Here is a 24,904-nt window from a genome sequence, read left to right on the forward strand (position 1 = left end):
TAAAACTCTCTTTCAAAATGAGTGGGGAAATAAGATACTTCCATGACAAAGAACACCTGAGAAAATTCATGAATACCAAACCAGCACTCCAAACAATTCTAAACAATATCCTAGAAAAAGACAATGAAGGTGAGGCCCAACAGAACAAATCAATTAGGCAAGGCAAGAAACTAAAGGGAGAGGGGGAAAAATTAAAAAGAGCTAAGAACAGGACAATAATATGACAATGATAAGTTAATACATATCAGTTATACCCATCAATTCACCAATCAAAACAAATAGACTAGCAGAATGGATTAAGAAGCAAAATCCAACAATATGCTGTATACAAGAAACATACCTACTTGAAAAAGAAACTCATAGACTTAAAGTCAAAGGATGGAAAACAGTTCTCCATGTGATAGGAGCCCCAAAAAAGCAGAGGTTGCTATCTTATTTGCAGACAAAGTAAATTTCAAAGCAAACCTGATTAAGAGAGACAAAGAAGTCCACTATATCTTTGTAAAGGGAACAATTCAACAGGAAGAGATGACAGTAATAAATATATATGCACCAAATATTAATGCCCATAACTATATAAATCAAATATTAAGGGACATGAAAAACCAAATAAGCACTAATACAATTGTAGTGGGGGACCTAAATACCCCACTGTCACAAATAGACAGATCATCTAGACAAAAAGCCAACAACGAAATACTAGAACTGAGCCAAGCTTTGGAACAAATGGACTTAATAGATGTCTACAGAGTGTTCCACCCCACAAAATCAGAATATACATTCTTTTCAGCTACCCATGGGTCATTCTCAAAAACAGACCACATGTTTAAATAAGTGCAAAGGAATTGAAGTTATCCCATGTATATTATCAGGCTATTGTGCAATTAAGCTGGAGATCAATAGCATAAGAAACTGTAAGAACTCCACAAACACATGGAAATTGAACAGCACTCTCCTGAACAATCAATGGGTCACAGATGAAATTAAAGAAGAAACTAGTCAGATTTTGCAAATAAATGATAATGCCAATACAACATACAGGAATCTATTGGATACAATGAAAGCAGTTTTATGTGGAAAATTCATAGCAGTGAATGCCCACACTAGGAAAACACAGCAAACTCAAATAAACAACCTAATGATGAATCTTAGGCTCCTAGAAAAAGAAGAGCAAGAAAACCCCAAAGCTTGTACAAGGGAGGAAATTATAAAGATCAGAGCAAAAATCAATGCAATGGAAACTAAGAGACCAATACAAAAAAAAAAAATAAATGAATTGAAGAGTTTGTTTTTTGAAAGAATAAATAAAATTGATAAACCCTTAGCCAACCTTGTCAAAAAAAGGAAAGAAAAGGCTCAGATCCATGCAATTAGGAAAGAAAAAGGTGAAGTTACAACAGATCCAGCAGAAATCCAGAAGATCATCAATACCTACTTTGAGAGCCTATATTCTAATAAAATGTAAAACACAGAAGAAATGGACAGATTTCTTGATACTTATAAATCACCAAATTTGAACAAAGAAGATAAAAAATTCTAAACACTCCAATTACAATCTGTGTAATTGAAAACATAATTAAAAATTTACCAATGAAGAAAAGCCCAGTCCTGATGGCTTCACTGCTGAACTCTACAAGACATTTAGAGAAGAATTACTGCCAGTACTCCTTAAACTTTTCAATGAAATTGAAAGGGAAGCAATACTTCCAAATTCATTCCTGGAAACAAGTGTTACTTTGATTCCAAAACCAGGGAAAGACCCAACTAAAAAAGAGAACAACAGGAGAAGGAGAGCCACTCCTTCTCCCACCCAGAGCTGCCATCACTCCAGCACCAGGAAGGTAGCCCCTGAACCCCCATAACTCCCCTTACCCCCCATGCACAATCAGACTTCCTGATTGTGCCAGTCTTTGGACCCATTCTGCAGAGGCAGAGGTGGTCATAAAGGGTATTTTTCTGAGTTCCCAACTTTGAACATCTTTAAAGAAAGGGCGTGGGAAACCTGTAGTAGAATGGTGTGGAGTTCAACCGTTCAGAAGGTTGGGGAACTCAATCTGGGCCTTGCAGCCCAAGGTCAGTCTGCATCATGGGGTTCAGCCATCAGCTAACTGAGATCAGGGGTCTTGAGTCCTAGCTCTGTCTGAGCCATTAAATGGTAAATATACTATACTGAAAAGTTTGTTCACTGCAGACATGTTCTGGACTGCTTCTTGATTTCAATTTAATTCAAATGGTTTAAGGGTGATAAACTAGTGACTACCACAGGTGGTCAGCTTCCAAGTTGTGCTTAATCACAATGTGTTGCTGATTGTATCAGTTGGGATAAAGGATTGTGGTTGATTTGATGAGCTGTTTTCTCTGATGTTATGAAGATGAGAATGTCTGTGGGTCGGTAGAGACTCAGAAGCTAGGGTGCAACTATATCAGGAAAATTTGGGTAATAAACCAGAGATTAAATCAAGGACAGCCCAAAAACAAAAATAAAAATGAGAAAACACTTAAGCAAGACACAAAGACAGACTTCCAGTTCACCAATGGCAAACAGTAGGGCAAATGAAAAGGCTGATAGTGAACCACCAGGACACCCTGAACTCAAAGCACAGGAAGTAACAAAACAGATCAATCAGGCTCTAGAAAAATTCAAAACAAATAATTTCCCAGATAAGCATAGATGGTGAGCAAAATGAAAGTTGTGATTCAAGACTCCAGAGCAGAAACTGACAAAAAAAATAGATGAGCTCAGGACCACGATAGAAACCATGAAGGCCCAGCATAAGAAAGAAATGGAAAAAATAAACGCCCAACATAGGAAAGAAATGGAATCCATAAAACAGATTCAAACAGATATCCAGGAGATTAAACACTCCATTGAAAGTGTACACAACAGAATAAAGGATTGCAAAGATAGAATCTCAGATATAGAAGATAAGATTTCAGTCAGTGACCGTGAAAAGAGAGGTCTCTTAAAAACAGTAGGGGATCATGAGAAATCGATCCAACAACTCCTAGATGATGCAAAGAAGAATAACATAAGACTGATAGGAATCCATGAAGTAGCAGGAGAAAATACAAATGACTTAAAAAAGCTGCTCACAGAATGAATGACAGAAAACTTCCCAGAGGGGAAGAATTTGACATACAGATAAGTGAGGCATATAGGACCCCAACTAGCCACAATCAAAAAAAATCTACACCTAGACATATAATAATCAAGATCCCAGGAACCCAACAGAAGAACAAAATACTACAAGCAGTAAGAGAAAAGAAACAAATCACATGCAAAGGAAAGCCCATGAGAATCACAGTAGACTTTTCAACACAAACCCTTAGGGCAAGGAGAGCCTGGAGTGAGATATTTCAAGTACTAAAAGACTTTGTATCCTGCAAAACTCTCTTTCAAAATGGATGGGAAAATAGGATACTTCCATGACAAAGAACACCTGAGAAACTACATGAATACCAAACCAGCACTGCAAGTAATTCTAAACAAGATCCTAGAAAAAGACAATGAAGGAAACAACACCATGAGGCCCAACAGAGCAAATCAAATAGGCAAGGCAAGAAACTAAAAGGAGAAGGTGAAAAAGTAAAAAGAGTCAACAAAAGGCCAATAACATGACAATAATAAGTCAGTATATATCAGTTATAACCATCAATGTCAATGGCCTCAACTCACCAATCAAGAGAAATAGACTGGCAAAATGGAATAAGAAGCAAAAGCCAACAATATGTTGTATACAAGAAACACACCTAGTGCAAAAAGAAGCCCATAGACTGAAAGTGAAAAGATAGAAAACAATTCTCCATGTGACAGGAGCCCAGAAAAAAACAGGGGCAGCAATCTTATTTTCAGACAAAGTAAATTTCAAACCAAAACTGATTATAGTTATTATAGATGTAGGACGGTAGTGTATCATACCTCTGTGAATGTAAAATATCTTGTACCTGCTTTTTGATACATAGTCCTGGCTGTGCTTTATCAGAGCTATTTTTAAAGATATTACTCTAGAATGTTCTCTTTCCAGATGATAAGATGATAATTTAAAAAAATGGTGCTAGTTACCACAACAGCAAAAGAACTTTGTTGTTATCTGGATATTATTCTTTTCTTTGCTTTTTTTGTTTTTGTTTTTTTAATGGAATGTGCTGAATGTCTATAATTTTGTTCAGATGACTGCAGAACCTAGAAAAGCTGTTGCTGCTATTGATGCATAACATACTGCTATTATTGGTCTTTTTTTATATATAAAAAAAGTAATGCACTGTATTAAATATGTAAGGTCATATATACGTGGGTTTGATTACAGAAACTAATAAAGTATTCTCTAAATAATGAAAAAAAAGAATAAGACTACAAGAGCAAGAAACAATTTAAATATGTTCAGGGACCATTTTAATCTTCAGAATTAAGGAGTATTTTAATTTTACATCATTGCCTGTTCTCCTTTTTAGTTTTATTTTAGGATTCCCTATTTTTAATGTTCACACAGAGATTTCTTTAACTGAAATACTGAATAGTTTCTCTGGTGTGAAACACTATAATAGTACACAGGATCCTAATGAGATAATTAATAATGTGAAATAGGAAGTAAAGGCCTAAAGGTATAGGAAAAGTGGGAAGGGTGGGGGAAAGGTAATAAGGGAGAGGAAAAAAATATGAGAAATTGAAAAAATGGAAATAAAGTGTTTGTAAATGGGGAGGGGAGGAGGTGGTGAAGGGAGGGCAGGGATGAGGGGAAAAAAATGAGAATCAAGACTAATCATGTAAAGGTACAGGATCCCAATAATGAATGTAACTGTATTGTATACCTAGATTGCACCAATAAACTCAATAAAAAGAAAAAAAGAGAACTACAGGCCAATCTCCTCAGTGAACATAGATGCAAAAATCCTCAATAAGATACTGACAGACAGAATACAGAGCGTCATCAAGAAGATCATACACTCTGACCAAGTTGGGTTTATCCCAGGGATGCAAGGATGGTCCAACATACATAAATCAATAAATGTAGTACACTATATTAACAGAGCCAAGGACAAAAACCATATGATCATCTCGATAGATGCAGAAAAAGCATCTGACAAAATTCAACACCCATTCATAATAAAAACTCTGCAGAAAATTGGAATAGATGGTCTTTATCTCAATTTGATAATGGCTATCTATGAAAAACCAACAGCCAACATCATATTAAATGGCCAAAAACTGAAAACCTTCATGTTAACATCAGGAACAAGACAAGGATGCCCACTATCACCACTCCCATTCAATATAGTTCTGGAAACATTAGCCACAGCAATTTGACAAGAGAAAGAAATTAAAGCAATAAATATAGGAAAGGAAGAAGTTAAACTGTCATTCTTTGCTGACGATATGATACTCTACATAGAAGATCCAAAAAAACTCTGCCAAAAAGCTTCTAGACTTACTTGACACTTTCAGCAGAGTAGCTGGATATAAGATCAACACTCAGAAATCACTAGCCTTCTTGTACACAAGTAACAGACTCACTGAGAAAGAAATTAGGGAAACAATTCCTTTTACAATAGCATCCAAAAAAATGAAGTATCTAGGAATCAATCTAAAGAAAGAAGCAAAAGACCTTTACATTGAAAACTACAGCACTCTGAAAAAAGAGTTCGAAGAGGATATAAGAAAATGGAAAGACATCCCCTGCTCCTGGGTAGGAAGAATCAACATAGTGAAAATGGCCATACTTCCAAAACTGCTATACAGATTCAATGCAATCCCAATTGAAATTCCAACAGTATATTTCACAGAACTAGAGAAAATAATCCAAAAATTCATTTGGATCCAGAAAAGACCTAGAATAGCAAAAGCAATTCTAGGCAACAGAGACATGGCAGGGGGTATCACAATCCCCAATTTGAAACTATACTACAAAGCTACTGTGATAAAACAGCATGTTACTGGCAAAGAAAAAGGCTCAAGGATCAGTGGAATAGATTGGAAGATACAGAGACAACTCCAGATGTACTCAGCTACCTCATCTTTGACCAAGGAGCCAACCATCCTCAGTGGAGGAAAGATAGCCTCTTTAATAAGTTGTGTTGGAAAAACTGGATTTCAACCTGCCAAAGATTAAAACTAAACCCTCATCTTTCACTATGCACTAAACTAAAATCCAAGCGGACTAAAGATCTAATTATTAAAACAGAAACTCTAAACTTGCTGGAAGATAAGTTAGGTAGAACTCTCAAAGACATTGGCATAGGAAAAGACTTTATGAACAACTCCTCAGTAGCATGGGAACTAGTAGAAAGAATCAACAACTAGGATCTCATCTTATTAAAAAGCTTCTGTACTGCAAAAGAAACCACCAACAGAACTAAGAGACAACCTACAATGTGGGAAAAAATTTCACAAGGTGCTCCTCAGACAAAGGACTATTATCTAGAATATATAAAGAACTCAAAAAAAACCAGGGTCCCCAAATATAAAGACCTGATTCAAAAATGGGCATCTGAAATGAACAGACATTTCTCAGACAAAGAAGTAAAAGCAGCAAATAAATATATGAAAAAATGTTCCACATCACTGGTCATTCGAGAGATGCAGATGAAAAGAACATTGAGATTCCACCTCACCCCAGAAAGACTGGCTGCCATCAAGAAATCAACCAATAACTAATGTTGGCAGGGTTGTGGAGAGAAAGGAACCCTTTTCCATTATTGGTGGGAGTGCAGACTGGTGCAACCACTGTGGAAATCAATATGGAGATAACCTCAAACAACTAGGATTAGAGGTCCCACTGGGCTTAGCTATCCCTCTGCTGGGTAACTTTCCAAAAGAATGAAAAGAATCATACCACAGCAATATATGTGCACCCATGTTTATAGCGGCACAATTTATAATAGCTAAAACTTGAAAACAGCCCAATTGCCCATCAGTTGGAGAATGGATAAAGAATATGTAGTTTTTGTATAAAATGGAGTACTACTCAGCCATGAAGAATGAGAAACTAAAGTCATTCAAAGGAAAATGGATGCATACTAAGGCCATTCTCTCAAGTGAAAGAAATAAGATACACATGTGTAAATACTGAATAGTTTCTCTGGTGTAAAAAACTAAAGTGTAAATAAGATCCAAATTATATAACTGATAATGTGAAATGGGAAGAAAAGGGCTAAACATGTAGGGGAAGTGGGAAGGGTAGGGGAAGGGAAATAAGGGAAAAGAAAAAAATATGAGAAAAGGAATAAATGTAAACAAAGTCTCTGTAAATAGGGGAGGGTGGAGGAGGTGAAGGGAAGGCAGGGGAATGGGGAAAAAACAAGAACCAAGATCTGTCACGTAAAGGTACAAGATCCCAATGATGAATGTAACTGTACTGCATACTTAAAAAGCAGCAATAAACTCAATAAGATTAAAAAAAACTGGAAGAAGGAGGAAGAGAAAGGGAGAATTATTACAAGAGTGAGCTGAGATTGATTAGGTAGAAACTCTTCCAGGGCAGTTTTAGAAATCTCTGCTCAGAGGCTTCCTTCTCCCATGTGTGACATTTTGCAGTGATCACACAGTAAGGATTTTGAAACACTGGAATAAGAAAAACCAAAAAACTTTTTTGCCCTTGTGTTGAAGCCCCAAGAGCAACTGTTGGAACTGTGGTTTAAATTCAATAGAACATATCTGATGCAAATTTGTACAAGAAGGGAGAACTTGCTTCTCTTTAACTTTTGTCCATTTCGGGTCATATAGAAAGCTTCTTGCCATTACTTGGAAATCTGTATCGGTCAACTTTCCTGTTGTTGGGACACAATAGACAACACCTAACTTAAAGGAGGAGAGGTTTAGTTTGACTCATGGTTTCAGGGGATTCATTCCATGGTCAGCTGGCTCCAGGGCAGGAACATCATGGCAGAAGGGCACAGAAGAGCAAAGTGGATTAATGCGTGGTGATCAAGAAGCAGACAAGGAGAACTGGGCCAGAGAGTAAGACGCCAGGGCTATATGTAGTACCCAAGACTAAGCCCCCTGATCCACCCAAACACACCTAAAAGTCTGCTATTCCCTTGAGTGGTTCCCAAGTCAATTATATTGACAAGTAAGCTTATAGTAAGAATCATATAACGTTAGTTGTTAAAATGCTTTTACCACAGTATAAAATTTGCATGTAGGGCTGGGGATTTAGCTCAGCGGTTCGGTGGCCTGCCTTGCAAGTGCAAGGACCCGAGTTCAATCCCCGGTACCAAAAAAAAAAAAAAAAAAAAATTGTATGTAAATGCTATTCTGCTTTGCCATAAATTGAATTCATTAAGAACCATTATCAAACTTCTAGCAAAAGATTCTAAAATCCATTTGTTATTTGATGATAGTGGTTAAGTTTTGCCCATGTTGAAAAAAAATTAATTTTAGCCCTGTGCTCAGAAACTTGCAATAAAACTTTACTACTATTATATAAGTAGGGTAAGTGAGGATACTCAACTTTTATATCTGACAAAAATTTGTGGAATTGCCAGGTGTGGTGGTGCACACCTATAATCCTAGCACTGGGGAGGCTGAGGCAGGAGGACTGTCATGAGTGTGAGGCCAGCCTGGGCTACATGGCGAGTTCAAGGCCAGCTTGAGCTATAGGAGACTGTCTCAAAAAAAAAAAATCATGAAACCAATGATGGTTATGTCCAGTGACAGTGAATAAAGTTCACTGTTGACATCACTGGCTCTGTAACCCATTATAGTTTTTTCAAAATATTTGCTCACTGGGCTACAGGTGTAGCTCAGTGGTACAGCATTCGCCTACCTTCCTGAAGGCCTTGTGTTTGACCCTGAACACTACAAAAAAAAAAAAACAAACAGAAAACTTTCTCATGAATAATACAACAAATATACATAAGCTTTAAATCGCTAATATTTCCCACAAGCTTTGTAAATAAGTCCAACTACACATTTTTCAGTGCTGATATGTTATTATTGTCATTAATTGTAACAGACCTCAGACATTCCCACTTCAGTTGATATTGAAATAGAGCTTGCTCAACTTCTTTGAAATACTCTTTCTTTAAAAAAAAAAAATGAAGCTGGGTATGGTGGTGCACGCCTGTAATCCCAGCACTAGGGAGGCTGAGGCAGGAGGATCACTGTGAGTTCGAGACCACCCTGAGCTACATAGTGAGTTCCAGGTCAGTCTCAACTACATAGTGAGACCCTGTCTCAAAAAAAAAAAAAATACAGCCAGGGTGCTGACACATACCCATGTAATCCTAGCACCCATGAAGCTGAGGCAAGAGGATTTCCCCAAGTCTGAGGCCAGCCTGGATTATATAGTGAGTTCAAGTCCATTCTGGATTACACAGAGAGATCTTATCTCAAAAAGCCAAAAATAAATATATAAATACATAAATAAATACCGTTTTATTAAGATTTAATTCACATACCATAAAGTCACTCATTTGAAGCACATAGTTCCATTTTGAAAATATTCTTGCCTTTAGTTGTTCCAAAGAGGGGAGTCACAGAGGCTAATCCTTTCGTCCTTCCAAACTTATTGTTGACTCTTCCAGTAAACAAGGGAATAGTTTTGGTAACAACTGTCAGTTTACCAAGATTCAAGAACAACCACTCAAAATCATTTGACTTGTTTTTAAATTAATTACTGAGACTGTTCTCAATGTTCTCAGCTTTCTGAACAACTAGTCTTACCAAAACAGGTCAGTGTCAGGCAAATTTTGAATAGACTTTTGGGGGTGTATGTCAAGACAGTGTCTTGCTATGTAGTTCATACTGGCCTTAAACTCACTATATAGTCCAGGCTGGCCTCGAATTCACCGAGGCCCTTCTGTTTCAGCCTTCTGAGTGTTGGAATTGCAGGCATGCTTCATCGTGTGGGGCTAAATTTTGAATAATCTTGAATGTCTTTCATCTGGATACATTTTTTGGCTGCTGTGATAAAAAAAATAACATGATCAACTCATGCCTAAATGGCTCTCCCTGCTTGGCTAACACACAAGCCACTCAGAAACTTGCTTTGGTCACAGCCTCGCTTTCATTATCTAATTTTATGAAAACTTTGCTGCGATGAGATAGTCTATTTTATTTTATTTATTTATTTTTTGTTTTTGTTTTTGGTACCGGGGATTGAACTCGGGTCCTTGCACTTGCAAGGCAGGCCACAGAACCACTGAGCTAAATCCCTGGCCCAAGATAGTCTATTTTAAATTTTCCATATTTCCCCCTGATAGTTGCTTTCCTGTGAGTTGGGAATATTGTGATATGTAACTAGTGTAATAATATTTACATAATCTATTATTTTCATCTACTTATACACACCGTGCTTTGCCATCAGCTCTGATACTCCACATCTCCCCAAAAATCTATTCTGTGACTTAAAAGCATGACTTTTGAAACCTATTTTTCTCTTTTCTCGTTTTGACAGGATGAGCATGCATTAATAATTTTAAGAAAGGAAAATGTCATGAAATGGCTAAACCCATGCCATTTAAACACTTGCATTCCAACTGCATCATTTCAAATAATGTGCCTGGCACCTCTGTGCTGTGATGTGAACACTACATATAATCTCTATCAGAGCTACTCAGCTCTACTGCAGCAGAAAGCAACTGTAGATAAAATGCAAACAAACGAGTATGGCTGTGTTCCAATAAAATTTAATGCATGGACACTAAATTTTGAATTCTATAATCCTCACATTTTATGAAATAGGACTCAGTTGTTTCAGCTATTTAAAATATAAGCATTGCTTTTGGCTTGTGGGTCCTAAAAAACAGGCAGGTGCGGAATTTAACCCGTGGGACTTAGTCTGCCAACCCCCAACGTTTAGGTCTATGGGCGCATGGGCGTAGGCCCTCCCTCGACAGTGTGAAAGCTCAGAAAGCCCGTGGGCTCGCTGTGAACCCTGGACCCAATCTCCATAAGAACACCACAAACCACCATCTTCCAGAGCTTTCTGTTTTGTTGTGTTTTGTGTTGTTTTTGGTGCTTGGGTGAATATTATAAGACATCCAGGGTCTCCTTTAACTTAACTGAGGGTCCAGTTCTGTGGCAGTGTTTTATAGACGAAAACTGGATCATAGAGAAGTGGAGCAACACGGGGACATGTGGCAGATGTGGGCTTGATCCCGGGTTTCCAACGCCGTAGTATACTCACCACTGCACTACTCTGTCTGGCTGTCATCCAGACACCTATCAGTGCTGGCTCCACACCTTGCCCATTCTCCAATCTGGCCTTCCCACAGGCCCCCAGTGACTTCTGCCTCCATGATGGACTTCGGCCTTTTCAATCAACATAGGTGGGCTGGGCCCTCCCTCTTCCCTACAATTTTTTTTTTTTTTTTTTTTTTTTGCCGGGAATGGAACTCAGGACTTTGCACTCACCAGGCAGGTGCGGCACCACTGAGCTACATCCCTGGCCCCTTCCCTGCATTTTTGTAGCTCACATTCTTTTATGATGTGGACTTTTGATGATAACACACAGCCTGCAGAACAATTTATTAGATGTTTAGATTCCAGACTCTTACTAAAATCCTTCCACGAACCAGCTACATAACCTTGGGAATACGGCCCCTTTCTGATCTTCAGCTTTCCCGTCTGTAAATTAAGAGCAGGAGTTGAGTGATACCCTCATTTCCTGAGTGCCTTTTCAGTTCCTGGCTTCCATGAGTACACTGTTTTACTGTCCACACAGTGTGACATCCCTTTATTAGTAAGACCTATGGGAAGTTATCACTGACAGGGCCAGAGAAGTATGAACTCTGAACCTTGCTTTAAGGTTTATGAAATAATATTCTATTAATAACTACAGGTCTCCTGAAATGCTTGCTAATTCACAAGGACATTTGAGAAAAAATTAACCAGAGGTCACTTTGGTCTTCGGCAGATAACAAACTAAAGATAGAGAACAGGGCAATATGGAATAAGGGGGAGCTGAGCTGGAAGCCCATTTCTCAAATGTTTATCAAGTACTGTATCTACGATGTGCTCCCAGAAGGAAGTCAGGGAAAATAACAAAAAACAGACAAGCAGAAATGAAGCCTCTGCACTTGAGGAGTCCATAGGCTTAATGGTTTATGGCCAGGGAGTGAATAAGATAATTTTATAAATAATAGAAATAACATCAGCCTCAGTCAGGCTTCCGACCTACACCCCACTGTAAAGAAGGAGGCTCAGGGCATTCACTTTATTTTGACACCTGCTGATTAGGGGACAGCCAGGTGTGGTGGCACTTGCCTGTGATTCCAGCCCTCAGGAGGCTGAGGCAGGAGGATCGCTGTGAGTTCAAGACCAGCCTGGGCTATGTAGTGAGTTCCAGGTCAGACTCAACTACATAGTGAGACCCTGTCTCAAAAAGCAAAAAACAAAAAAAAAAAAAACAAAAAAAACAATTAGGGGACAGAGAGCCTCAGGGGACACGCATGGCTTCAAAGTTCCATTGTTACTGAAGGTTAACCCAATGGTTCTTTGGACACCATCACAGCATTGCAGAGCAAGAGAGGAAGAAGAATGCATTTCTTTCATTATAATACGATTCTCAATTTGTTTCATAGTTTAGCACAGCGGTGGCAAATCTATGGCATGGGTGCAGCAGTGGGCTGTTTGTATCACTGAAAGCTCTAAAATGTTCACCATCCCTAGTTTAGCAGATTGTCATGAATGTGATTTAAAAAACAAACAGGCCAGGTGTGGGGTGCACTCCTATAATCCTAGCACTTGGAAGGCTGAGGCAGGAGGATTGCTACAAGTTCAAGGACAGCCTGGACTACCTAGCAAGATCCTGTCTCAACAAAACAAAACAATAACAAAACAGAACAAAACAACCAACCAAATAAATAAAAGAATATGAAAATATATGAAACCCAAGGCATACTTCAATGGATTCATCCATGACGCGAGTTACAAAATGTTTCACATTTAGCAAATACTCGTGTAGTACTTATACATATAAGGAGTTCATTTAATTCTGATTACATCTTTTTTATTTTTATTTATTGGTACTGGGGATCAAACTCGGGTCCTTGCGCTTGCGAAGCAGACGGCGGAACCATTGAGCTAAATCCCCAGCCCTCATTACATCTTTAAGAGGTGGTTTATATGATTACATTGGAGGAAACGGAGGCTCAAAAAGAATGAAAAAAGCATGTGGGCAAGGTCACAGAACTAGAAAGTGGTGGTGTTTTTACACTTTCTTCTCCCCAGTACCAGGGATCGAACTCAGGACCTTGTACTTGCAAGGCAGGTGCAGTGCCACTAAGCTAAACCCCCAGCCTTAGAAAGTGGCAATGTGCACCCAAGTTTGCATGGCAGGTCGAGTTGCCTGCTGTTCCCACAGGCTCACCACCTTGGGCACTGCACTGGCCTTGTAAGCACAGAGGGAGGAGCTGCAGAGGTGAGCAGAAAGCTCCTCTGCTTGCACAGTCTTCGAGTGAGCCTGAAAGGTTGGATTGTAGCTGCCAGGCCTCACCCCCCACCCAGAGCAGAAGGGTCTGTCTCCCTTGTCACCTCCTTTCACACAGACCAGCACCTTGCCTCTCTCCTCTCCTGCCTGGCTTTGCTCACCTCTGACCCCATGGAACCCCAACCTGAATCCAGTTCCCCTGGTATGGGTGAGGGAGTTTGAATAATAGAGATGTGCAACACTCCGTGCCAGATCGAGCCCTTTATTATAGCTGGCGGCCGAGGGTGGCGAGTGCTCAGAAGTTTCCTCGGCAATGGGAAGCAGTTTGATTTCTCCTTTTAAATCATGTTTGCAGTTGGGGAGGCCTCAGGGGAGAGCAAGAGGAATCTTACAGAAGCAGAACCATGCCCAGGGTAGTTCGAGGGTGGGGGGGCACAAGAAAGTTTCACACGCACTAGGTGGACTACAAACCATCCTGTAACTGCAGCAAGTGTACTGCCAAGCAGGATGTGGGGGTTTTGAGTGCTTTGTTCAAGTGCATGCTTCTAGTCTCAGTTGCGGTCATATGCATGGGGCTGCCCCAGAGCAAATGAACTTCCTATTCATGGGACATCTATGCAGACGAGAAGCATTTTTAAAGGTAATTGGAAGAGATGATGGTTCGGGGCCTCTCTGGTCTCTGGAGTACCAGCCTTCAAATGGTACTACAAAGTGGAGGCCCCTGGATACAGTCACAGGATGGGCAAGCAAAAGAACAAGAAGGTTGTATTCTTCTCAGTATGATGGTTCTCTGCTTGTTTCGTAGTGTAGGAGGTTGTTCAGATTCCAGGGCTTGTATTTAGGAGAGAGAAATGGAAAGCAAGCTCAAGACAGAATTTATGTGTTGGCTCTCAGGAGCAGCAGAGCTAAGTTGCCGGCATCCTGTCCGGGGTCAGCGGTGGGAGTCAGGGGGTTGTGATCTTCTGAGTCTCTCTTGGAGTGCCTGTGAGCCTCCTGATGTTCATAATAAACCAGCACTTTCGTACTGAGCTACATCCCCAGCCACCACCACGACCCCTTTTTGAGACAGGTTGTCACTAAGTTACTGAGTTGCCCAGAATTTGGGATCCTCCTGCCTCAATCTCTTAGAGTTCGGGAATTACAGGCTCACACTGCCACACCTAGTGAGTCTCTGAGCCTGTAGAAAGGAATGCGTTAGAATGAGAGATACCGGCCAACCAGTCAGTACATGAGGAACGAGGAACGAGATATTCCACGTTGGGAGTGAAGGATAGGAAAGATGGACTTTGTTCCTTGATCAACTAGTTATCTCCAGGCTAAATGTTGATGTATGCTGAGATTATAAAATGATGAAATATTGCCTTATACAACTCTTGTCTTGCTGATCATGACAGTATCACAGTAATAATGTCTTACAGTGAAATTTGCACAACCATGAAGTAAGCAGGAAATGCAGAGGAATTAATGTTTTACATTTTTCTATATATCACAAAACAGTGGCTCAACATGGCATCCACAAACACTAGGGCACTTTATTCAATATTTGCTTTATGCCAGGTCCAGAGCCGTAGATACCTACAGCCTATCATTTAGATACTCTCGAGACCTCATGCTTTCATCCTCCAAAATATCTCTGTATTAGGAATTAGCATTTCTATTATGTACAGTGTGGTGGTGCATGCCTGAAATGCCAGCACCTAGGAGGCTCAGGCGGGAGCACTGTTTGAGTTCGAGGCCAGCCCCTGAACTACATAGTGAGACTCTGTCCCCCGCAAAAAAAATTGTATTATATTTATAGAAGAAACAACTAATGATTGTATCGGTTAAGAAATCCCTCAAGGTCTCACAGTGAGTAAGTGAGTTGCAGATGTAGGACACTGATTTAAAGGTCCATCCATATTACAAAGCTTTACTTGGCAGGTCTGGCCATGCAATACATTTCCGATTCAACTCCTTCGAAGACAAAACTAAAACAATTTGGTTGATGGATGTTAGTGATCATCAAATGTTCCAGGGCCCTAAAATAGGACTCAAGCAATTCACCTGAACTTCAGCAACTAGTGCTGCTTTTAGGAAGCTGTTACCTGTCAGGATGGGCTAAGTGGTGCTGCAATAACAATAAAGTCCTAAATCTCTGTGCCTTCACACAACAAAAACTTACTTCTTCCTCATGGCCGACCCATGAGGCCATGCCAGCAATGGGCTATGCTATGTTCCTCTTAGGTATTTAGGATCCTAGGCTAGCTGCGGTTTCCTGCCAACAGGCACTTCTGTGATTGCAGAGGCTGGGGAAGTATCACACACTGGCTCTTAAAGTGTCTTCCCAAAAGGGACACATTTCACTTCTATTCATAGTTGTTTGGCCAAAATGAGTCTGAGAGCCATGCTTCAGAGAACTGTGTCTGGAAGAAAGCTAAAAAGTTTTGCTGACTAGCAGAAATCCCCTTCCCCACCTACAGGCAACCATGCATCTGTTTTTTGTCACTATGGTTTTATCTTTCTCAGAATATAACATAAATGGAACGTATGGAGCTCGTAGCCTTTTATGTCCAGCTTTCTTCACTTAGCACAACACTTTTGAAACTCACTCATGTGGCTGCCTGTTGATGTTGTTTGTCCCTTTTACATTGGTAGGTGGTATTCCATTTTATAGTTGTTCAACAATTCTACAGGTGAAGGGCTAGTTAATGTTTTTTGTCAGTACTGAGGACAGAACCTAGGCCTCAACCATACCCAACAAGCACTGTAGCGCTAAACCACATTTCCAGCCCTTTTAAAATTTAATTTTTGGGGCTGGGGATTAAACTCAGTGGTTTCGCCGCCTGCCTCGCAAGCGCAAGGGCCAGAGTTCAATCCCCAGTACCAAAAAAATAAAAAAATAAAATAAAATAAAAAATTTAACTTTTGAGACAAGGTCTCACACCAAGTCACCCAGGCTGACCTTCTGCTTTAGCCTCCTATGTACGTGGAATTGCAAGAATGTACCGCAATGCCCAGCTGTCTAGAATATTTTTACAACACTTTCTTCCCATATGCTTGCTTCAGCATTGCTCTGAGAATTTTTTGCTAAGGGTTCCAGTTCAGTTATATATCACAGCTATGTATTTATTCACTACTAGTCAGTCACTAACTTTCTTAGCCTTCTTCTATGAGGCAAGGCTAGATTTCCAGGATCTTTAATCTTAATATATTTATCTTGTCAGATATACCTGCCCATTTATTCAACCACTTTTAATTTATTTTTATATTTTCAGTACTGAGGATTGAACTCAGGAGCTTGTGCTTGCGAGGTAGGCACGGTGCCACTGAGCTAGAACCCAGGCCCTGTATTTACCCACTGTTTTAAAGTGAATGCCTTCTAGGTGTATGCCAGGCCCTGAACACAAAATATGTTAAAGGACAGTACTGATTCCCATCCCCAGAGCTGTGATTCTAAGCCCATTGTAGGAGGCAGGTTAGAGTCGTGAAAGGGAAATGGAAAAATACACTGACATCAGGTCTCAGAGCTCTGGGGCGGTTACTAGTGAATCAGCCTCAAAATGACGTATCAATTCTTCAAATATCCTTGTGGTGACAGGAGATCTTATTGAAGAGAACAGTATTATAATAGACAACTAGGACAGCTAGAAATATTATAGGCAGTCAGACAGGGCTGGGTCCTTGAAGAACTCAGTGAGGAAGAGAACTGTGGCTGGAGACACAAATTAACTACCCCAATGTATATCCCTTAGGGATGAGCAGCAGTGATCGATAGTCTAAACAGTCATCAATCACCTAGGTGAGGCCAAGCCCTTAACCCATCCCTTCCAGGAAAGTTTCCTGACCTATCCCTTCCTGGAAATCTTTGTTCCGTCTAAGATGCTTGCTACATGACTAGCTTCCTCATTTGATCCCCTAAGCGACTATATACGGGATCTTATCAGTTGACTATAGTTTTGCCCCACCTTATACCCACCTCACCTCAGGGTTTTGCTCTATAAAACTCCCCTGAGAAGCAGAATCTGTGGGCAACCCACTTTCTGGGACCCCCCTCCCCCAGAAGCTTTCTTTTTCTCAATAAATACTTTCTACTCTTGACCTCCATCGTTCCTAGATTCATTCAGTTTTAGAGAACACTAACTCGGCATATCAGACATCTACTAGGTTGGGAGTTATATTTCCTTCATATTATTTGGAGGTCCATCTATCATCCCTATGTTATGGCCCTATATCAGTATGTGCTGTTTCTTTATAGTTTATAAAGGGTCTTTTTATGGATTCTCTTTTAATCCTCACAGATCTGTGAGGCAATAACCACTGTCTCCATTTTCCTGATTCAGGACACTGGGGTTCAGAAAGCTGGACAGACTTTAAGAACTGATATTATCATTTGGAAAAAACACCAGGAAACTACTGGAGAATGTTGTTTGGCAGCTGATGGTGCTGCAAGCTTTCATGAGGTCCATAAAAGTCAACATAAGTATTTGTTCCCGGCACCACTCCTCTTTACCTTTCTGACCTGATGTCCCTGCTCAGGAGGTCTATGATGCTGTGATCCAATTCTGAGAATCGAAAGCTGCCGTGGCCATTCAGCAGCCCATACTGAGGACTCTGCTTGGATGATCTCTCTATAATGTGCCTGATCTTTTTTTCACTTCCCAAGCAATTGGAAAATGGGTTGCTGTGCATTTCTGAAGTCCTTTAAACATGAGTGTAAAAATACCTTTAAGCTCTTTATTTGCTCACAAAGCAAATCCTGAGGTAGACGCTCAGCTGGGCCAGAGGCACAAGCAGACGCACTCAGGCCAGTTGATCGAGTACAATGGGAAGGCCTCCCCAATCTGGGTTCCACAACGCACCAGGATGCAGCATGACTCACTGCAGCTAAAATATAGGAATAATCCACGTGTCCACTGAGAGAGGAATGGATAAGGAAGTTGTGGGACCTGTACAGACAACAGGTATCATTTATCATTGGAAAAGGAGACATTGCTCTTTGAGCAACATGGAACTTGGGACACTATGCTAAGTGGAAAGATAAGCCAGACACAGAAAGACAAATATTGCACGACCTCACTTATAGTAGTGTGTGTGAGTAGTAACTGCCATCGTGAAATGCCTGGGCAGAGTACTCACAAAGTTTACGCAGCTCACAGCTCTGCAGATTCAAAGGCATGGACATAGAACAGTGAGAGAGGAAGGCAATGGAGAAAAGCAGGTTAAAGGAAACAAACACAGTTGTGTAGGACAAATAAGCCTAGTGACCTAAGGGTATAGCATGAGCACTATGGTTAGAAAACTGTATTGGATACTGAACAGTTACTGAGATTTCAGGTGCTTCTACTACACATGTGCACACACACAGTACCTAGGTGACATGAGTTATATCAATCTGCTTGACTACAGTAATCATTTCACTATATACATCAAAACACGCATACCTTAAATATATACAATTAGAAAATAAAATTACCAGAGAAGTGGAAATGACAGGATGTTTATAATGTCCGGCTGAGCTGAGTAGGAACGAGGGGTCAGCTAGTTCCTGTTTTCCTCTCAGCTGGGCACTGCTGGCTGAGGGGCAGGGAGACCTGGAGGAGGAAGAGCTGGTCTAATGAGAATTCTGCCCCTCACCACTGCCAGTTAGGACTGTTTGATGGGCTAAGGCCCTGATCTCATCTGCCAACTCACTGCATGGCTAAGCTGCTCTCACTGGCTTCCCCTAGTGCCAATATAAAGCTAAGAAGAGGCTCACACAACATCACTGTCATGCAAGGCATTCACAAAAGCACCTAATGAATGAACATTTCTCTAGTGTAAGGTCTGTGACCCACTGTCTCAAAGTGCCTCAGCTGTTCTCCAGCCCAACAGACAGGCTTAGTTTCTCTTCTTCTCCGAGACACAAGAGCTAGAAAGAGCAGCAGTGTGAGTCATTCAGGCAGACACTTCCAGAATCTGCATTGGTTACGCACGCCCTCCAATTCAGAGAGAAAACAAAAGCATGTGTTATGTTAGAATCATGCCTTTTGTCGTTTAGGTCTGTCCATCCATCCATCCATCTCTCCATCCATCAGCAGTGTACTTCTCCTCCCAGCACTGAGGATAGAGACTTAATTCATTCCCCACGGATACTGCATTAAGTGAGGCCCTTGAAAAACAGTTTGTTGGGCTCCTGTTTGGTTTGCTTGTTTTTAAGAGAAAAACACGCAATGAAAATGATATTAATTTTATTGCATTATTTTTACTGACTAGAACGCCAGATTTAGAGTGAATATAAGTATAAAAATAACCAAATTCTTACAAATGATACTTTGCTGCTACAGTATTGAATAATTGGTGGAGGCTGAAATTATGATACAACTTTAAATAACATTCTCATAATGGGTTTAACACGATCAACCAGGGGCTAAGGTTTACAAAGAGTGATTCAGGACAATGTGAAAATTCAGAAAGTTTACATTCCAGCTACATGTTACATTTTACCATAAATCCAGCAACGCAGACATTAACAAAACCCACAACAACTCATGATGAGACAATCATTTTCCTTCTGGAACAGGCTTGGGTGATACAGAAAGGCAAGTGTGTTGGATCAGTTTCCCATCACATCTCTGCCGTGTTGAGTCCTTCCTAAGAAGCCTGTACTGACACACACTAAACACCATAAAAATTATAACCCTAGAATCTATAAGGAACTCCTCTGAAACGTTTTCTTTGAAGATGCTCATGGGACAGATCCACTGTAGAATCTATCTCCTTTTAGACCTAAAGGATTCCCTTTGGTTTCATGGGCTTTTCTGTGAGCTAGTTTACAAAGACAGGAAGGAGTATAATGCTACTGAGATACTTTTGATCAACAAATTAATTGGCATTTAGTACTGTAATGTGCCTGCTATTATTTTAACAAGTTTTCTTCTTTGGGGATTTGGAAAAGAAAAAAAAAATACCTGAAAGAAAATTCTACAAAACTGTATTTGTTTCCAAAAATGTACATAAGAACCCTTAAAATGGCACATTGTAAAAGGAATGAAAATGTATTCTTACCCCTACAGAAGCTTTCAGATAGGAAAAGTATCACTTATATTAAGGGCAGTTTTAAATAAAATATAAAACACTGAAATATTGAACTCTCCACTCTTCCTCTTTCCAAAGAAGTGCTCTAATTTCAAATCCAAATATATTTTAAATTACGAATCAAAGCCTTAGTTCTGCGTGTATTCAATAGTGACTCAAGCAAGGGTGACAGTACAGCCCTATTTCTCCAGGTAAAGTTCCGCAGTTCTGGGGCACTTGGGCTCTCTGCCAAGGTGACTTCATGAGGCACCAAAAGCCACATCGAAAGGGGTGGCCCTAGGGTGCCTACATCTGGAACATCTGAATAGATGGCATCCTTCAAGGACATAGCCTTGAATAGCCATCCAGCCCCCTACCCAAAGACGCTACCTTCTCCCATGGGCCCACTGAGGAACCTCTTCTGAAGCTCAGCCACGTTTATTTTTAAAACTCAAATAGTAACAGCCAACTTGACTGCATCACCATCCATTCAGCAAGCTGCTTCTGAAAATAACTTTCCTTTCCAAGAAGGAAGCTCAGCATTGAAGACAACTCACCGATGTTGTTCCCAGCTCTGATGATGGTTCACAAAAATACACTCCTGTATGTGGGAACCACAGCCTCACTATGGGGACAAGGCTGGTGGTCCTTGGATGTGTAACTGTACCCATGCTTGTCGAGAGCGCACTCAGTCAGCACCTTGCATTTCCTCCAGCCAAAGCCACATACTGATCTGCTTCATGCTGAGCACAAGCCAGCTACCAATTTCTTGACAGTGACCGCAAGCATCCAGGAAATACATGTTAAAGCCGATTTGAAAGGGCATTCAGCATGTCTTGTACTTTGTATCATTAGTTTGGTTTGGTTACTGCTTACTATATCAAAATTCTTTTTTTGGGGGGGTTTACCTGGGATCGAACTTGGGTCCTTATGCTTGCAAAGCAGGCAGCGGCACCACTGAGCTAAATCCCCGGCCCCTATATTAAAATTCTTAGGTCCATTCTTCCTTGCCCTCTAAGATTTAAAGTGAAGCAGGGAGAGCCAATGGAACGAGCCACAGGCTGAGCCATGCACACCGTGATCTGAATCTTGCTCTCACGAGGCCAATTATTTATCCTCTTTGGGAGTTTTTAGACATGAACACGCAAGACTAATTAGCAAGGGTATTATGAGGCCAGGACCTTGTGTGGAGCCTGGTCATGGTAGGAACATCTTTCTAAAGAAACACATCCTAGCACCCTGGGGTGGCTCAGGGAGTAAACAGGAAAAGATAATGGAAATAAGCTCACCTGGAGCATAAAGCCAGACGCCAACTCCTCCCTCTCCAGGTCTCCTGCCCCAGCATTCTCCAGACACACGAGTTCCATGTGGCCCAGCTCTTCCCTACAGAAGCAGCTGGTGGGATGCCCCGTGTCACCTTTCCCCAGCGGCGGGGTCCCGATGTAGGACCATGGCATTTCTGTGCACACGAAACCACACACTCCAGGTACAGAGGCTGACACAGCACTTGATCCCAGCTGATGCTGTTTGCCCATCTCTGGGCTGCTGTCTCCCTACAGCTGTTTCTTCTCCTCCCAGGTGGAGCCTTCTGGAGGTAAAGCCCCAGTAGGAGTGAGCCCGGCCTTTCCCTTTCTTGCCTAGGACAGGCAGTGAGCAACAGGTAAGTCATGCCCCTCTCACACCTTGTCTGTCCTCATTCTCACCTGCCTCCTAGAAACTGTGGATACTGTGCACTCAACCTTGCTTGGCACCTTCTTTTTTCATAATCCACTCCATTTGGACAAAACCTGTGAACCAACATTCCTGGAACTCACAGAATGCTCTTTTTTGAACATTAGAATTCTTCTCAAGCATGCTTGAGACAGGACACTTCATATTATTGGGCTTAAGGCTTCCAGCCCAGACACAGGAGATGATTTGCCAGCTGTGGTGCAGCTAAAGGCAGAAATGTAGCCCAGGAGCGGCCGCTGTGGTTGCTGTTCCTGTAGCTGGGAGATTCAGCGCAAAGGATGGAAAGGAGGTGGTCTCACAAGGAATCAAAGTTTGCTGGCTCAGGCGAGCTGAGTGAGGAACTCAGACCTCTCCAGGTAGACGCAAGGCAGCAAGGCACAAAGGGCCATTTGGTTCCATAGAGAGATGCAGACACAAGAATTCAAAATGGCGACTCTGAGAGTTTAACATCCAGTGAATAGAATGCTTTATGTACTTGTCTCATGAAATGAGTACGATCTAATTACTGAAACTCACTGCACCTGACTAGTACTCCTGCTAGAGGGGGGCTGGTGCGCTGTGGAGACTGTGGGACACAGGAGTTTATACCTAACCCTGTTAGGATGAGTGCATGCTTAGAAGAGATCATAGGAACTGTGAAGAGGCCACCATGCCCAGGGCAGAACTGTCCCCAGCAGTGGCACTATTTCCAGAAGTGTGTTCCAATGTGTACCACTGAGCTCCTGGCTTCAGGATGGGAACAAACCTTTTAGCTCTGTGTTCCCTTCACTTCCACAAGGCGATAAAGGAACATTTCCACAGGGAGCATTTAAGACACCGAGTGCTGACAAGCCCCCCTTGCCGGATCCATGGCACAGGCAGAATAGGTACAGCTTTGGCATTTCCTTCTCACAAGCAAGCAAGCACTCAGACCCCTAGCTGGCCAGTCTTTAGTCCCCAGTGCAGACCTGAAGTCTAGCTGTGTCTCTGGAAGGCACTGGAGAGTCACGAACAGGTACCACAGACCAGGTAAGAGAAAATAAGTTATTTCTTCATTAAATAAATAACTTTGGTTGAAAAGTTACACTAAGTTTGTGGGTGAGATTCTGGGTACAAAGACTAGCAGGTGAGCACACTCACCTGTGGCTTCGTCCTAGCTCCTATTCTGCCCCTCAGAAATTCCCTATGGCTTCCCACAGCTCTGGTGATGCAAGAAATCTACTGTGCCCACCTGACCCATTCCTGTAAGTTCATTCACCTGCAGGGACTGCGGCAGGATTTTCCTCCAGTGGTGAAACATCAGCTCAGGCCCAGGCGGACTCAGCTCTCCTTTTTCTATCCATTGCTGCCACTGGCTTCCATGATTGTGGTTAAAGTCCAAGGCCCCAGGTGCTGCCCTCATAGATAACAAGTATTACACTGCCTACAGGACAGCTAGCTCCCAATTCTGCCAGTCCAGCCTCACTGGGGGGCACTTGAATGCCTCTAAAACCAAGTGTAAGTTGTTTTGCCCTAGCTCATTTGCTCAGAAAAGTGAGATTTAACTGTACAAGGAAAAAAACATTATAAATAAATGTGTCACCTTGACTTAAAGAGTTGGGTGCCATGCCTCAAAAATGTCAATTCCTCATTTTGGGGGTTGGCTTGGAGATTGTAGCATAAGGCAACCTAGAAGCATTAAAATATTGTATGCTCAACTTCAAAACTAGTGGTATGTCCATCCCCAACTGCTGTTTAGCACTAGGTGCCGGGCGGGAAAACAAAAGCCAGCATCTGGTCACACGTTCATCACCAACTGCAGCCCACAGAAGCATCTCAGTGTCTCTTGGGACGGCTTTGAGACAAATCCAAAAGGAGACCTGCACGCCAAGTTGACTAAAGTGCAAACTAGGGAACACTGGGTCCCTGCAGTGATACCCAGTGGTCTGCTGTGGCCCACAGCCCTCCCTCGTGCCAGGGCTGCGTCAGAGACTCGCTCGGTACTGGCCCACGTCCATGTTCACAGTAACAACAAACGTGCTGAACAAGCAGCCTGCATTTCCACATCCATCTGGCCCCCTCCACTGTGGTCATGGCCGTCATGCTTGACTTTCTCTTGCCAGTGAACTGTGGCTCTGACAAGGCTGGGAGCATCCAGTGCACGGCGCTCCCTCTGGTGCAGTCCACTGACCACAGAGCTGCCACGGACCTGGCTCAGCGCGGCGGGCCCTGTCTCGCCTGAACTCAGAAGTAGTCTCTTCTCCTGCTCTCATCACTGATGAAAGACGGGTTATACTGTCCGGGGAAAATGCAAGAATGCCGTGAGCCAGGCAATCCAGTGTAGGCCGGGTAGAGTCCATTTCGTTCAAGTTCTAGATTCCTTACATTTGTGGGCTGGTTGCCAAAGAGAAAAGAAGAAAAACCAACTGATTATTCTGAGGTTTAAACTTCAGTGTAAACAGAAATTTTACATTTTAATAGACTTAGTATAGAAGCAGTTACATAGGGGCAGAACAAGTTCTAACCTAGACGTTAGGACCCTCCCTGGTCTATTGCTAAAGAACCTGGAATACAGCTGCTCCTGTTTTAAAAGGGAATTAGAAAACATTAATTGAGTGCATCCCAATGATCTTAGATCAATGTAGGAAAAAAGACCTGGGTTTATCCTTGCATGATGTGGCTCAACTGATTATTATCTTAAATTAAAAAAAAACACCACCCTTTTCTGTAGTGCATAACTAACTTTAAATAGTTCCTGGCACTTAGCAGAGGTCAGCAGCAGACACTACCAACATGAGCTCTGTAAGGTCACT

The 24,904-nt window shown here is 41.5% G+C and overlaps 2 protein-coding genes across 2 annotated transcripts in view; both read right to left on the reverse strand.

The window, feature by feature from the left end:
* The window catches only part of Muc13 (mucin 13, cell surface associated), a 61,811-nt gene extending 43,791 nt beyond the window's left edge, over nt 1-18,020 (reverse strand). The window contains exon 1 of the mRNA XM_010618280.2: nt 17,860-18,020. The gene's annotated coding sequence lies outside the window, so the exon portion shown is untranslated. The remainder of the gene's footprint in view (nt 1-17,859) is intronic.
* A 1,578-nt stretch (nt 18,021-19,598) lies between these two features.
* The window catches only part of Heg1 (heart development protein with EGF like domains 1), an 88,653-nt gene continuing 83,347 nt past the window's right edge, over nt 19,599-24,904 (reverse strand). Inside the window, exon 18 of the mRNA XM_010618269.3 lies at nt 19,599-24,485. Within this exon, the coding sequence (XP_010616571.2) occupies nt 24,336-24,485 (150 nt within the window). The 3' untranslated portion in view covers nt 19,599-24,335. The remainder of the gene's footprint in view (nt 24,486-24,904) is intronic.

Source organism: Fukomys damarensis, unplaced genomic scaffold (assembly GCF_012274545.1).
Source record: "Fukomys damarensis isolate Sample0158 unplaced genomic scaffold, DMR_v1.0_HiC HiC_scaffold_24, whole genome shotgun sequence".
Classification (NCBI taxonomy): Eukaryota; Metazoa; Chordata; class Mammalia; order Rodentia; family Bathyergidae; genus Fukomys; species Fukomys damarensis.